We start from the raw sequence: 16,068 nt of genomic DNA, 5'->3' as shown, positions 1-16,068 counted from the left end.
CACTTGTAGTTTACACAGTAATGAGGTATCAGTAAATCACAAAGTTAAATATCACTTGTAGTTTACACAGTAATGAGGTATCAGTAAATCACAAAGTTAAATATCACTTGTAGTTTACACAGTAATGAGGTATCAGTAAATCACAAAGTTAAATATCACTTGTAGTTTACACAGTAATGAGGTATCAGTAAATCACAAAGTTAAATATCACTTGTAGTTTACACAGTAATGAGGTATCAGTAAATCACAAAGTTAAATATCACTTGTAGTTTACACAGTAATGAGGTATCAGTAAATCACAAAGTTAAATATCACTTGTAGTTTACACAGTAATGAGGTATCAGTAAATCACAAAGTTAAATATCACTTGTAGTTTACACAGTAATGAGGTATCAGTAAATCACAGTTAAATATCACTTGTAGTTTACACAGTAATGAGGTATCAGTAAATCACAGTTAAATATCACTTGTAGTTTACACAGTAATGAGGTATCAGTAAATCACAGTTAAATATCACTTGTAGTTTACACAGTAAATCACAATATATCACTTGTAGTTTACACAGTAATGAGGTATCAGTAAATCACAAAGTTAAATATCACTTGTAGTTTACACAGTAATGAGGTATCAGTAAATCACAAAGTTAAATATCACTTGTAGTTTACACAGTAATGAGGTATCAGTAAATCACAAAGTTAAATATCACTTGTAGTTTACACAGTAATGAGGTATCAGTAAATCACAAAGTTAAATATCACTTGTAGTTTACACAGTAATGAGGTATCAGTAAATCACAAAGTTAAATATCACTTGTAGTTTACACAGTAATGAGGTATCAGTAAATCACAAAGTTAAATATCACTTGTAGTTTACACAGTAATGAGGTATCAGTAAATCACAAAGTTAAATATCACTTGTAGTTTACACAGTAATGAGGTATCAGTAAATCACAAAGTTAAATATCACTTGTAGTTTACACAGTAATGAGGTATCAGTAAATCACAAAGTTAAATATCACTTGTAGTTTACACAGTAATGAGGTATCAGTAAATCACAAAGTTAAATATCAGTAAATCTTGTAGTTTACACAGTAATGAGGTATCAGTAAATCACAAAGTTAAATATCACTTGTAGTTTACACAGTAATGAGGTATCAGTAAATCACAAAGTTAAATATCACTTGTAGTTTACACAGTAATGAGGTATCAGTAAATCACAAAGTTAAATATCACTTGTAGTTTACACAGTAATGAGGTATCAGTAAATCACAAAGTTAAATATCACTTGTAGTTTACACAGTAATGAGGTATCAGTAAATCACAAAGTTAAATATCACTTGTAGTTTACACAGTAATGAGGTATCAGTAAATCACAGTTAAATATCACTTGTAGTTTACACAGTAATGAGGTATCAGTAAATCACAGTTAAATATCACTTGTAGTTTACACAGTAATGAGGTATCAGTAAATCACAAAGTTAAATATCACTTGTAGTTTACACAGTAATGAGGTATCAGTAAATCACAGTTAAATATCACTTGTAGTTTACACAGTAATGAGGTATCAGTAAATCACACAGTTAAATATCACTTGTAGTTTACACAGTAATGAGGTATCAGTAAATCACAGTTAAATATCACTTGTAGTTTACACAGTAATGAGGTATCAAATCACAGTTAAATATCACTTGTAGTTTACACAGTAATGAGGTATCAGTAAATCACAGTTAAATATCACTTGTAGTTTACACAGTAATGAGGTATCAGTAAATCAGTTAAATATCACTTGTAGTTTACACAGTAATGAGGTATCAGTAAATATCACTTGTAGTTTACACAGTAATGAGGTATCAGTAAATCACAGTTAAATATCACTTGTAGTTTACACAGTAATGAGGTATCAGTAAATCACAGTTTAAATATCACTTGTAGTTTACACAGTAATGAGGTATCAGTAAATCACAAAGTTAAATATCACTTGTAGTTTACACAGTAATGAGGTATCAGTAAATCACACAGTTAAATATCACTTGTAGTTTACACAGTAATGAGGTATCAGTAAATCACAAAGTTAAATATCACTTGTAGTTTACACAGTAATGAGGTATCAGTAAATCACAGTTAAATATCACTTGTAGTTTACACAGTAATGAGGTATCAGTAAATCACAGTTAAATATCACTTGTAGTTTACACAGTAATGAGGTATCAGTAAATCACAAAGTTAAATATCACTTGTAGTTTACACAGTAATGAGGTATCAGTAAATCACAAAGTTAAATATCACTTGTAGTTTACACAGTAATGAGGTATCAGTAAATCACAAAGTTAAATATCACTTGTAGTTTACACAGTAATGAGGTATCAGTAAATCACAAAGTTAAATATCACTTGTAGTTTACACAGTAATGAGGTATCAGTAAATCACAAAGTTAAATATCACTTGTAGTTTACACATCAGTAAATCACAAAGTTAAATATCACTTGAGTTTACACAGTATCAGTAAATCACAAAGTTAAATATCACTTGTAGTTTACACAGTAATGAGGTATCAGTAAATCACACTTGTAGTTTACACAGTAATGAAATATCACTTGTAGTTTACACAGTAATGAGGTATCAGTAAATCACAGTTAAATATCACTTGTAGTTTACACAGTAATGAGGTATCAGTAAATCACAGTTAAATATCACTTGTAGTTTACACAGTAATGAGGTATCAGTAAATCACAGTTAAATATCACTTGTAGTTTACACAGTAATGAGGTATCAGTAAATCACAGTTAAATATCACTTGTAGTTTACACAGTAATGAGGTATCAGTAAATCACAGTTAAATATCACTTGTAGTTTACACAGTAATGAGGTATCAGTAAATCACAGTTAAATATCACTTGTAGTTTACACAGTAATGAGGTATCAGTAAATCACAGTTAAATATCACTTGTAGTTTACACAGTAATGAGGTATCAGTAAATCACAGTTAAATATCACTTGTAGTTTACACAGTAATGAGGTATCAGTAAATCACAGTAGTTTAAATAATGAGGTATCACACAAAGTTAAATATCACTTGTAGTTTACACAGTAATGAGGTATCAGTAAATCACAAAGTTAAATATCACTTGTAGTTTACACAGTAATGAGGTATCAGTAAATCACAGTTAAATATCACTTGTTAAATATCAGTAAATCTTAAATATCACTTGTAGTTTACACAGTAATGAGGTATCAGTAAATCACAAAGTTAAATATCACACAGTTGTAGTTTACACAGTAATGAGGTATCAGTAAATCACAGTTAAATATCACTTGTTAAATATCACTTGTAGTTTACACAGTAATGAGGTATCAGTAAATCACAGTTAAATATCACTTGTAGTTTACACAGTAATGAGGTATCAGTAAATCACAAAGTTAAATATCACTTGTAGTTTACACAGTAATGAGGTATCAGTAAATCACAAAGTTAAATATCACTTGTAGTTTACACAGTAATGAGGTATCAGTAAATCACAAAGTTAAATATCACTTGTAGTTTACACAGTAATGAGGTATCAGTAAATCACAAAGTTAAATATCACTTGTAGTTTACACAGTAATGAGGTATCAGTAAATCACAAAGTTAAATATCACTTGTAGTTTACACAGTAATGAGGTATCAGTAAATCACAAAAATATCACTTGTTAAATATCACTTGTAGTTTACACAGTAATGAGGTATCAGTAAATCACAAAGTTAAATATCACTTGTAGTTTACACAGTAATGAGGTATCAGTAAATCACAAAGTTAAATATCACTTGTAGTTTACACAGTAATGAGGTATCAGTAAATCACAAAGTTAAATATCACTTGTAGTTTACACAGTAATGAGGTATCAGTAAATCACAGTTAAATATCACTTGTAGTTTACACAGTAATGAGGTATCAGTAAATCACAGTTAAATATCACTTGTAGTTTACACAGTAATGAGGTATCAGTAAATCACAAAGTTAAATATCACTTGTAGTTTACACAGTAATGAGGTATCAGTAAATCACAAAGTTAAATATCACTTGTAGTTTACACAGTAATGAGGTATCAGTAAATCACAAAGTTAAATATCACTTGTAGTTTACACAGTAATGAGGTATCAGTAAATCACACACAGTTAAATATCACTTCACAGTTAGTTTACACAGTAATGAGGTATCAGTAAATCACAAAGTTAAATATCACTTGTAGTTTACACAGTAATGAGGTATCAGTAAATCACAGTTTACACAGTTAAATATCACTTGTAGTTTACACAGTAATGAGGTATCAGTAAATCACACTTGTAGTTTAGTTAAATATCACTTGTAGTTTACACAGTAATGAGGTATCAGTAAATCACAAAGTTAAATATCACTTGTAGTTTACACAGTAATGAGGTATCAGTAAATCACAAGTTAAATATCACTTGTTTTAACAGTATCACACAGTTAAATATCACTTGTAGTTTACACAGTAATGAGGTATCAGTAAATCACACAGTTAAATATCACTTGTTAAATATCACTTGTAGTTTACACAGTAATGAGGTATCAGTAAATCACACAAGTTAAATATCACTTGTAGTTTACACAGTAATGAGGTATCAGTAAATCACAAAGTTAAATATCACTTGTAGTTTACACAGTAATGAGGTATCAGTAAATCACAAAATATCACTTGTAGTTTACACATAATCACACAAAGTTAAATATCACTTGTAGTTTACACAGTAATGAGGTATCAGTAAATCACAAAGTTAAATATCACTTGTAGTTTACACAGTAATGAGGTATCAGTAAATCACAAAGTTAAATATCACTTGTAGTTTACACAGTAATGAGGTATCAGTAAATCACAAAGTTAAATATCACTTGTAGTTTACACAGTAATGAGGTATCAGTAAATCACAAAGTTAAATATCACTTGTAGTTTACACAGTAATGAGGTATCAGTAAATCACAGTTAAATATCACTTGTAGTTTACACAGTAATGAGGTATCAGTAAATCACAAAGTTAAATATCACTTGTAGTTTACACAGTAATGAGGTATCAGTAAATCACAAAGTTAAATATCACTTGTAGTTTACACAGTAATGAGGTATCAGTAAATCACAAAGTTAAATATCACTTGTAGTTTACACAGTAATGAGGTATCAGTAAATCACAGTTAAATATCACTTGTAGTTTACACAGTAATGAGGTATCAGTAAATCACACAGTTAAATATCACTTGTAGTTTACACAGTAATGAGGTATCAGTAAATCACAAAGTTAAATATCACTTGTAGTTTACACAGTAATGAGGTATCAGTAAATCACAGTTAAATATCACTTGTAGTTTACACAGTAATGAGGTATCAGTAAATCACAGTTAAATATCACTTGTAGTTTACACAGTAATAAAGTATCAGTAAGTCACAGTTAAATATCACTTGTAGTTTACACAGTAATGAGGTATCAGTAAATCACAAAGTTAAATATCACTTGTAGTTTACACAGTAATGAGGTATCAGTAAAGCACAGTTAAATATCACTTGTAGTTTACACAGTAATGAGGTATCAGTAAATCACAGTTAAATATCACTTTTACACAGTAATGTATCAGTAAATCACAGTTAAATATCACTTGTAGTTTACACAGTAATGAGGTATCAGTAAATCACAGTTAAATATCACTTGTAGTTTACACAGTAATGAGGTATCAGTAAATCACAAAGTTAAATATCACTTGTAGTTTACAGTAATGAGGTATCAGTAAATCACAAAGTTAAATATCACTTGTAGTTTACACAGTAATGAGGTATCAGTAAATCACAGTTAAATATCACTTGTAGTTTACACAGTAATGAGGTATCAGTAAATCACAAAGTTAAATATCACTTGTAGTTTACACAGTAATGAGGTATCAGTAAATCACAAAGTTAAATATCACTTGTAGTTTACACAGTAATGAGGTATCAGTAAATCACAAAGTTAAATATCACTTGTAGTTTACACAGTAATGAGGTATCAGTAAATCACAAAGTTAAATATCACTTGTAGTTTACACAGTAATGAGGTATCAGTAAATCACAGTTAAATATCACTTGTAGTTTACACAGTAATGAGGTATCAGTAAATCACAGTTAAATATCACTTGTAGTTTACACAGTAATGAGGTATCAGTAAATCACAGTTAAATATCACTTGTAGTTTACACAGTAATGAGGTATCAGTAAATCACAAAGTTAAATATCACTTGTAGTTTACACAGTAATGAGGTATCAGTAAATCACAGTTAAATATCACTTGTAGTTTACACAGTAATGAGGTATCAGTAAATCACAGTTAAATATCACTTGTAGTTTACACAGTAATGAGGTATCAGTAAATCACACAGTTAAATATCACTTGTAGTTTACACAGTAATGAAGTATCAGTAAATCACAGTTAAATATCACTTGTAGTTTACACAGTAATGAGGTATCAGTAAATCACACAGTTAAATATCACTTGTAGTTTACACAGTAATGAGGTATCAGTAAATCACAGTTAAATATCACTTGTAGTTTACACAGTAATGAGGTATCAGTAAATCACACAGTTAAATATCACTTGTAGTTTACACAGTAATGAGGTATCAGTAAATCACAAAGTTAAATATCACTTGTAGTTTACACAGTAATGAGGTATCAGTAAATCACAAAGTTAAATATCACTTGTAGTTTACACAGTAATGAAGTATCAGTAAATCACAAAGTTAAATATCACTTGTAGTTTACACAGTAATGAGGTATCAGTAAATCACAAAGTTAAATATCACTTGTAGTTTACACAGTAATGAAGTGTCAGTAAATCACAAAGTTAAATATCACTTGTAGTTTACACAGTAATGAGGTATCAGTAAATCACAAAGTTAAATATCACTTGTAGTTTACACAGTAATGAGGTATCAGTAAATCACAAAGTTAAATATCACTTGTAGTTTACACAGTAATGAGGTATCAGTAAATCACAAAGTTAAATATCACTTGTAGTTTACACAGTAATGAGGTATCAGTAAATCACAAAGTTAAATATCACTTGTAGTTTACACAGTAATGAGGTATCAGTAAATCACAGTTTACACAGTTAAATATCACTTGTAGTTTACACAGTAATGAGGTATCAGTAAATCACAAAGTTAAATATCACTTGTAGTTTACACAGTAATGAGGTATCAGTAAATCACAGTTAAATATCACTTGTAGTTTACACAGTAATGAGGTATCAGTAAATCACAGTTAAATATCACTTGTAGTTTACACAGTAATGAGGTATCAATAAATCACAGTTTAATATCACTTGTAGTTTACACAGTAATAAAGTATCAGTAAATCACAAAGTTAAATATCACTTGTAGTTTACACAGTAATGAGGTATCAGTAAATCACAGTTAAATATCACTTGTAGTTTACACAGTAATGAGGTATCAGTAAATCACACAGTTAAATATCACTTGTAGTTTACATAGTAATGAAGTGTCAGTAAATCACACAGTTAAATATCACTTGTAGTTTACACAGTAATGAGGTATCAGTAAATCACAGTTAAATATCACTTGTAGTTTACACAGTAATGAGGTATCAGTAAATCACACAGTTAAATATCACTTGTAGTTTACACAGTAATGAAGTGTCAGTAAATCACAGTTAAATATCACTTGTAGTTTACACAGTAATGAGGTATCAGTAAATCACACAGTTAAATATCACTTGTAGTTTACACAGTAAAGATGTATCAATAAATCACAAAGTTAAATATCACTTGTAGTTTACACAGTAATGAGGTATCAGTAAATCACAAAGTTAAATATCACTTGTAGTTTACACAGTAATGAAGTGTCAGTAAATGACACAGTTAAATATCACTTGTAGTTTACACAGTAATGAGGTATCAGTAAATCACAAAGTTAAATATCACTTGTAGTTTACACAGTAATGAGGTATCAGTAAATCCCAAAGTTAAATATCACTTGTAGTTTACACAGTAATGAGGTATCAGTAAATAACAACGTTAAATATCACTTGTAGTTTACACAGTAATGAGGTATTAGTAAATCACAGTTAAATATCACTTGTAGTTTACACAGTAATGAGGTATCAGTAAATCACACAGTTAAATATCACTTGTAGTTTACACAGTAATGAGGTATCAGTAAATCACAAAGTTAAATATCACTTGTAGTTTACACAGTAATGAGGTATTAGTAAATCACAGTTAAATATCACTTGTAGTTTACACAGTAATGAGGTATCAGTAAATCACACAGTTAAATATCACTTGTAGTTTACACAGTAATGAAGTGTCAGTAAGTCACACAGTTAAATATTACTTTTGTAAATTGATTTAGTTAACATAAATCTAAACCAGTCATACTCTTTAAAGCTTAAAAAACAGTAAATTGTTTTTATTGAAGAGTAAATAGTTCTAGTAAATCATCTAACTATGAGTTAACAAACTGATGAGAGGGATGAACCTTAAAAATCATCAGGTTGTGAATTATTGAACTGTTGAGAGGGATGAACCTTATAAATCATCAGGTTGTGAATTATTGAACTGACGAGAGAGATGAACCTTATAAATCATCAGGTTGTGAATTATTGAACTGACGAGAGAGATGAACCTTATAAATCATTAGGTTGTGAATTATTGAACTGACGAGAGGGACGAAGCTTATACATCATCAGGTTGTGAATTATTGAACTGACGAGAGGGATGAACCTTATAAATCATCAGGTTGTAAATTATTGAACTGATGAGAGAGATGAACCTTATAAATTATCAGGTTGTGAATTATTGAACTGACGAGAGGGATGAACCTTTTTTATAAAGTGTTGGTCAATTTCTGTATAACATTGAACAATAGGTGAAGTATGTTTAGAAGATTTATTTTTTAAAAGTTTTGTTAGTAATATGATGCCAATGCTAATGTTCAACTCTAGCAAGTATTTTCATGTTTTATTTTCTTTCCTCTTATATTTATTTGAGGGAACATAAAACATGAAACTTGACGTATCATCATACAAAGGTTTCAAAACCAGAGTAAAAACCTTAAATGTTAGTTGAGCTGTTTGAATTTGAAATAAAATTTGAGATTTTTGTGATACATCATCACATTTTGTTTTACCTCTGACAAAGTCACTTGGAACCTGAATCAGAAATTGCAGCTTCTAATGTTTTCAGTTTTTGTTATGTTGTTCATAGAGCTCTACTTTGAAAATCTTAAACACTTTGTTTTGTCATCTTGTTTTCTGTAGTTATAAGAACAAATAGAATGATAACATTAATTATTAAAGGTTTAGTGGATCTTTGGTGTTGGAACAAACCAAATGGAAAGCTATTTTTATTTTAGTATATGTCAGAAGTTTGTGTTTCCTTTATGAAATTTGTAGAGATGTAATTTCATTGTGACATGTTAGAAACTTGAACCATAAAATGCTGTAGTTAAGGTTTTAATTTTACAAATGAAAAGTTCATCACCCCAAGTAGCAGTGCCGTTGAACTGAACATGGTTTGCATATGGTTTTAGATGTGTTTAATGACTCTCCAAATTTGTAATCAAGTATTATCTTGGTCTATCACAGTTGCTTTACCTAGAGAATATAAAATAATTTTACAAGCAACAGTTTAGATATTTTGCTCATATAAATGACCAACATGCAAAGCAGTGGAGTGTTTCTAACTGAGAAGTTATTAATTCATAAGAACGTCTTACTTGTAAAAACTTAAACCTTGAATTACAGTACTTATGTTAATATTACTGTAATTAAAAATGTTTCATAATATTGTGCCAATTACAGTAAAGTTGTATTTGTAAGGGTTAATGTACTATAGTTTAGAGTTTCAAACAGTTACTCTGAGATTCAAAGATAGTGAAGGGTTGATCAGAAATCAAGCTTGGTTGAAATTAACCACATTCATAACCATTTTGTACTTAGTTTCCTTAATGTTCCTTTTAATATAGTATGTGTATCTTCACAAAATTTGGCAGACTTTCAGTAAACATTACAAGACTTTTGTACACACGTTTTTTATATTAAACATTTTTAATAAAGATTTGTCTGTGAATATATTGCATTTTTTTGTAGTCCAGGTGCAAAGTGATTTTAATGTTGAGATTAAAAATACTTGACTTCATTTAAACATTTTCAAGTTTTATTTGTGTAATTCCTGAAACTTCCTAAATAATAAAACATTATATTTTAGTAAAACTATATCTCGTTTTTAATTTTTGCTTTACAAAATTACATCTTTTTTTTTTCCATATTGACTTCAGATTGTAATGTGAAAATGTATTTGTTTATCCCAAACAGATTTAAACTCACAACAGTATATATGTTTATACTTAAATTTCATTTCCCTTTGAACAGTGTCTAAGTTAATACTCTTGTCACAATATTTAGAAATTAATTGGTGAATATAAAGCTTATGTTACCGTATTGAACTGCATAATGCGTGGGCTACTTGCTCATACCTTGTGATTATTACCACTTTTACCTTATCTACTTTATAAAGTTTCTGATTTTTACCTTAGTTACTTTTATAATAATAAGTAGAGAATACACATAAAAACATGTAAAAACACGGACAGTATTCTGTAACTATATCATTTTTCTGGTTTCCTAACTGTGACAAGGGACATTAAAAATTCATCTGAGTTTGTCAGTGTGATTCCTGTGGGAATAAAGTTTGAACTGGAAGTGAAGTGGACAATTTTGTGTAAAATATGTCTTTTAATATATTCAACTTTAGTATTTTATTGGCTGTAAATATAGTATTACAAATCAGAATACTATTTGTGAAAGAGAGGATGTAATAGGTGGGTGTGGCAAATTGGTCTAATTTTCTAATATAAAGCTCTGTAGTCAAATACAGTTGAAGACTATAAAAATTATGCTTTGCCTGAGTGACAACGACATTTATAATGAGTAATTTATCTTAAATTAGAGAAGAGGGGGATACCTAGAGAGAAAATGTGTCATAATTATCATTCTGGAGAATTAGAGAACAGGGGGATACCTAGAGAGAAAATGTGTCATACTTATCATTCTGGAGAATTAGAGAACAAGGGGGATACCTAGAGAGAAAATGTGTCATAATTATCATTCTGGAGAATTAGAGAACAGGGTGATACCTAGAGAGAAAATGTGTCATAATTATCATTCTGGAGAATTAGAGAACATGGTGGATACCTAGAGAGAAAATGTGTCATAATTATCATTCTGGAGAATTAGAGAACAGGGGGATACCTAGAGAGAAAATGTGTCATAATTATCATTCTGGAGAATTAGAGAACAAGGGGGATACCTAGAGAGAAAATGTGTCATAATTATCATTCTGGAGAATTAGAGAACAAGGGGATACCTAGAGAGAAATGTGTCATAATTATCATTCTGGAGAATGAGAACAAGGGGATACCTAGAGAGAAAATGTGTCATAATTATCATTCTGGAGAATTAGAGAACAGGGTGATACCTAGAGAGAAAATGTGTCATAATTATCATTCTGGAGAATTAGAGAGAACAAGGGGATACCTAGAGAGAAAATGTGTCATAATTATCATTCTGGAGAATTAGAGAACAGGGTGATACCTAGAGAGAAAATGTGTCATAATTATCATTCTGGAGAATTAGAGAACAGGGTGATACCTAGAGAGAAAATGTGTCATAATTATCATTCTGGAGAATTAGAGAACAGGGTGATACCTAGAGAGAAAATGTGTCATAATTATCATTCTGGAGAATTAGAGAACAGGGTGATACCTAGAGAGAAAATGTGTCATAATTATCATTCTGGAATTAGAATTAGAGAACAGGGATTAGATACCTAGAGAGAAACCTAGAGAGAAAATGTGTCATAATTATCATTCTGGAGAATTAGAGAACAGGGTGATACCTAGAGAGAAAATGTGTGAATTATCATTCTGGAGAATTAGAGAACAGGGTGATACCTAGAGAGAAAATGTGTCATAATTATCATTCTGGAGAATTAGAGAACAGGGTGATACCTAGAGAGAAAATGTGTCATAATTATCATTCTGGAGAATTAGAGAACAAGGTGATACATTCTGGAGAATTAGAAAGATGAAAATGTGTCATAATTATCATTCTGGAGAATTAGAGAACAAGGTGATACCTAGAGAGAAAATGTGTCATAATTATCATTCTGGAGAATTAGAGAACAGGGTGATACCTAGAGAGAAAATGTGTCATAATTATCATTCTGGAGAATTAGAGAACAGAGAGGTGTCATACATTCTAGAGAGAACAATGTGTCATAATTATCATTCTGGAGAATTAGAGAACAAGGTGATACCTAGAGAGAAAATGTGTCATAATTATCATTCTGGAGAATTAGAGAACAAGGGGGATACCTAGAGAGAAAATGTGTCATAATTATCATTCTGGAGAATTAGAGAACAGGGTGATACCTAGAGAGAAAATGTGTCATAATTATCATTCTGGAGAATTAGAGAACAAGGGGATACCTAGAGAGAAAATGTGTCATAATTATCATTCTGGAGAATTAGAGAACAGGGTGATACCTAGAGAGAAAATGTGTCATAATTATCATTCTGGAGAATTAGAGAACAAGGGGATACCTAGAGAGAAAATGTGTCATAATTATCATTCTGGAGAATTAGAGAACAAGGTGATACCTAGAGAGAAAATGTGTCATAATTATCATTCTGGAGAATTAGAGAACAGGGTGATACCTAGAGAGAAAATTCATATTATCATTCTGGAGAATTAGAGAACAGGGGATACCTAGAGAGAAAATGTGTCATAATTATCATTCTGGAGAATTAGAGAACAGGGTGGATACCTAGAGAGAAAATGTGTCATAATTATCATTCTGGAGAATTAGAGAACAAGGGGGGATACCTAGAGAGAAAATGTGTCATAATTATCATTCTGGAGAATTAGAGAACAGGGTGATACCTAGAGAGAAAATGTGTCATAATTATCATTCTGGAGAATTAGAGAACAGGGGGATACCTAGAGAGAAAATGTGTCATAATTATCATTCTGGAGATTTAGAGAAGAGGGGGGTATATCTAGAGAGAAAATGTGTCATAATTATCATTCTGGAGAATTAGAGAACAGGGTGGATACCTAGAGAGAAAATGTGTCATAATTATCATTCTGGAGAATTAGAGAACAGGGTGGATACCTAGAGAGAAAATGTGTCATAATTATCATTCTGGAGAATTAGAGAACAGGGGGATACCTAGAGAGAAAATGTGTCATAATTATCATTCTGGAGAATTAGAGAACAGGGTGATACCTAGAGAGAAAATGTGTCATAATTATCATTCTGGAGAATTAGAGAACAGGGTGATACCTAGAGAGAAAATGTGTCATAATTATCATTCTGGAGAATTAGAGAACAGGGGATACCTAGAGAGAAAATGTGTCATAATTATCATTCTGGAGAATTAGAGAACAAGGGGATACCTAGAGAGAAAATGTGTCATAATTATCATTCTGGAGAATTAGAGAACAGGGGATACCTAGAGAGAAAATGTGTCATAATTATCATTCTGGAGAATTAGAGAACAGGGGGATACCTAGAGAGAAAATGTGTCATAATTATCATTCTGGAGAATTAGAGAACAAGGGGGATACCTAGAGAGAAAATGTGTCATAATTATCATTCTGGAGAATTAGAGAACAAGGGGATACCTAGAGAGAAAATGTGTCATAATTATCATTCTGGAGAATTAGAGAACAAGGTGATACCTAGAGAGAAAATGTGTCATAATTATCATTCTGGAGAATTAGAGAACAAGGTGGATACCTAGAGAGAAAATGTGTCATAATTATCATTCTGGAGAATTAGAGAACAGGGTGATACCTAGAGAGAAAATGTCATAATTATCATTCTGGAGAATTAGAGAACAAGGGGGATACCTAGAGAGAAAATGTGTCATAATTATCATTCTGGAGAATTAGAGAGACAGGGTACCTAGATACCTAGAGAGAAAATGTGTCATAATTATCATTCTGGAGAATTAGAGAACAGGGGGATACCTAGAGAGAAAATGTGTCATAATTATCATTCTGGAGAATTAGAGAACAGGGTGATACCTAGAGAGAAAATGTCATAATTATCATTCTGGAGAATTAGAGAACAAGGGGGATACCTAGAGAGAAAATGTGTCATAATTATCATTCTGGAGAATTAGAGAACAGGGGGATACCTAGAGAGAAAATGTGTCATAATTATCATTCTGGAGAATTAGAGAACAAGGGGATACCTAGAGAGAAAATGTGTCATAATTATCATTCTGAAGAATTAGAGAACAAGGGGGATACCTAGAGAGAAAATGTGTCATAATTATCATTCTGGAGAATTAGAGAAGAGGGGAGAGAAAATGTGTCATAATTATCATTCTGGAGATTTAGAGAAGAGGGGGGTATATCTAGAGAGAAAATGTGTCATAATTATCATTCTGGAGAATTAGAGAACAGGGTGGATACCTAGAGAGAAAATGTGTCATAATTATCATTTTGGAGATTTAGAGAAGAGGGGGGGATACCTGGAGAGAAAATGTGTCATAATTATCTTTCTGGAGAATTAGAGAACAGAGGGGATTCATAATTATCATTCTGGAGAATTAGAGAACAGAGGGGATACATAATTATCATTCTGGAGTAAATTGAGGATTTTTCTTTATTGTTGTAAAAATTAAGAAGTAAAACTTCTATTAAATTTTTGATTATTAGCTATAGTTTTATATCAAGCTTACTAATATACTATCATAAAGTAAGTTAATTAAACTTTTCACTGTAACCTATTCAAATCTCATGATTTGCACAAAACAATGTCTGTTTTGAATTAATTAAGTTTTGGGATGAAGACTTGAATAAAAGTGGACCAACATTGTTGAGAGATGAGATTTTTGTTGCCTTTGTTGGCTGAATGGGGTGAGCGTTCTTATTTATATCAGTGAACTATTTAATGAACAAAAAGTTCCTTGTTTTGAAAGTGACTTGCATGAACTCTGTTTTATCTGTGAAATAGAACATTATCTTTTAACATGCATCACAATTTACAATGTTAAAATCAAGGGTTTGATTCTCTTCGGTGATACAGCAGATAGCATGATGTGGCTTTGTTGTAATAAAATGCACAGTAATTTTATAAATACTGTGGCAGAAATTTAAAAGTTGAATTTACATTAAATAAATTATTTTAGATTATATTGTCATTTATAAAAAAACTGTTTTTGTTTTGTTTGAATCTTTTATAGTTCTAATAATTACTTGGTAGGACATCCTGTATTGGTTTAAGTGTTAAACATTTGTTGGATATTAAGAAACTGAAAGATGTTGTCCTGATGTTAAATGATAAAAGAATTAAAGTGAAGTTGCTTTCATAATTACTACGTATTCTGTTTCAGCTCCGACCCGTAATAAACTGTTTTTGCTCCTGGAAGCCTTGGTTTGGAGGATAGTTATACAGGGCCTTATTCAGCCTGTCATAGCACTGTTAATTGCTGCATTATTATGTCCTGTTGGGACATTACTAGTTCTGATTGGTGAGTAATTATTGCTGGTTCTAATTTACTGTGTTTTGGTGAACCCTGAAATGGCAGAATCTCTTCTGAGTTTGTTTTTCATCAGTTAGTTTTTATGAAATTTGTATACATAGCAAAATATATATAAAGAACAGCAAAATTGTAATCCGTATGATACTTTAAAATCAAGAGTTCTAATAAATAGTTGTGTTAGTATAGAACACAGTTTACTTGGTTACAGATTAATTAGTTTCTGTTTTGATTTTCAAGAGTTGTAATAAATAGTTGTGTTAGTGTAGAACAAAGTTTACTTGGTTACAGATTAATTAGTTTCTGTTTTGATTTTCAAGAGTTGTAATAAATAGTTGTGTTAGTGTAGAACAAAGTTTACTTGGTTACAGATTAATTAGTTTCTGTTTTGATTTTCAAGAGTTGTAATAAATAGTTGTGTCAGTGTAGAACAAAGTTTACTTGGTTACAGATTAATTAGTTTCTGTTTTGATTTT

General features: G+C 30.6%; 1 protein-coding gene across 4 annotated transcripts in view; it reads left to right on the top strand.

Moving 5' to 3' along the window:
- LOC143224723 (uncharacterized) overlaps window positions 1-16,068 on the top strand; it is a 171,753-nt gene that overhangs the window by 113,176 nt on the left and 42,509 nt on the right. For all 4 annotated transcript variants that reach the window (XM_076452964.1, XM_076452967.1, XM_076452965.1 and 1 more), the window contains one exon: window positions 15,446-15,583. In XM_076452964.1, the coding sequence (XP_076309079.1) occupies window positions 15,446-15,583 (138 nt within the window). The remainder of the gene's footprint in view (window positions 1-15,445; window positions 15,584-16,068) is intronic.

This window comes from Tachypleus tridentatus, chromosome 9, assembly GCF_004210375.1.
Source record: "Tachypleus tridentatus isolate NWPU-2018 chromosome 9, ASM421037v1, whole genome shotgun sequence".
NCBI lineage: Eukaryota > Metazoa > Arthropoda > Merostomata > Xiphosura > Limulidae > Tachypleus > Tachypleus tridentatus.
The sequence above is the reverse complement of the archived record's forward strand: the minus strand, read 5'-3'. Positions and strand labels throughout refer to the sequence as shown.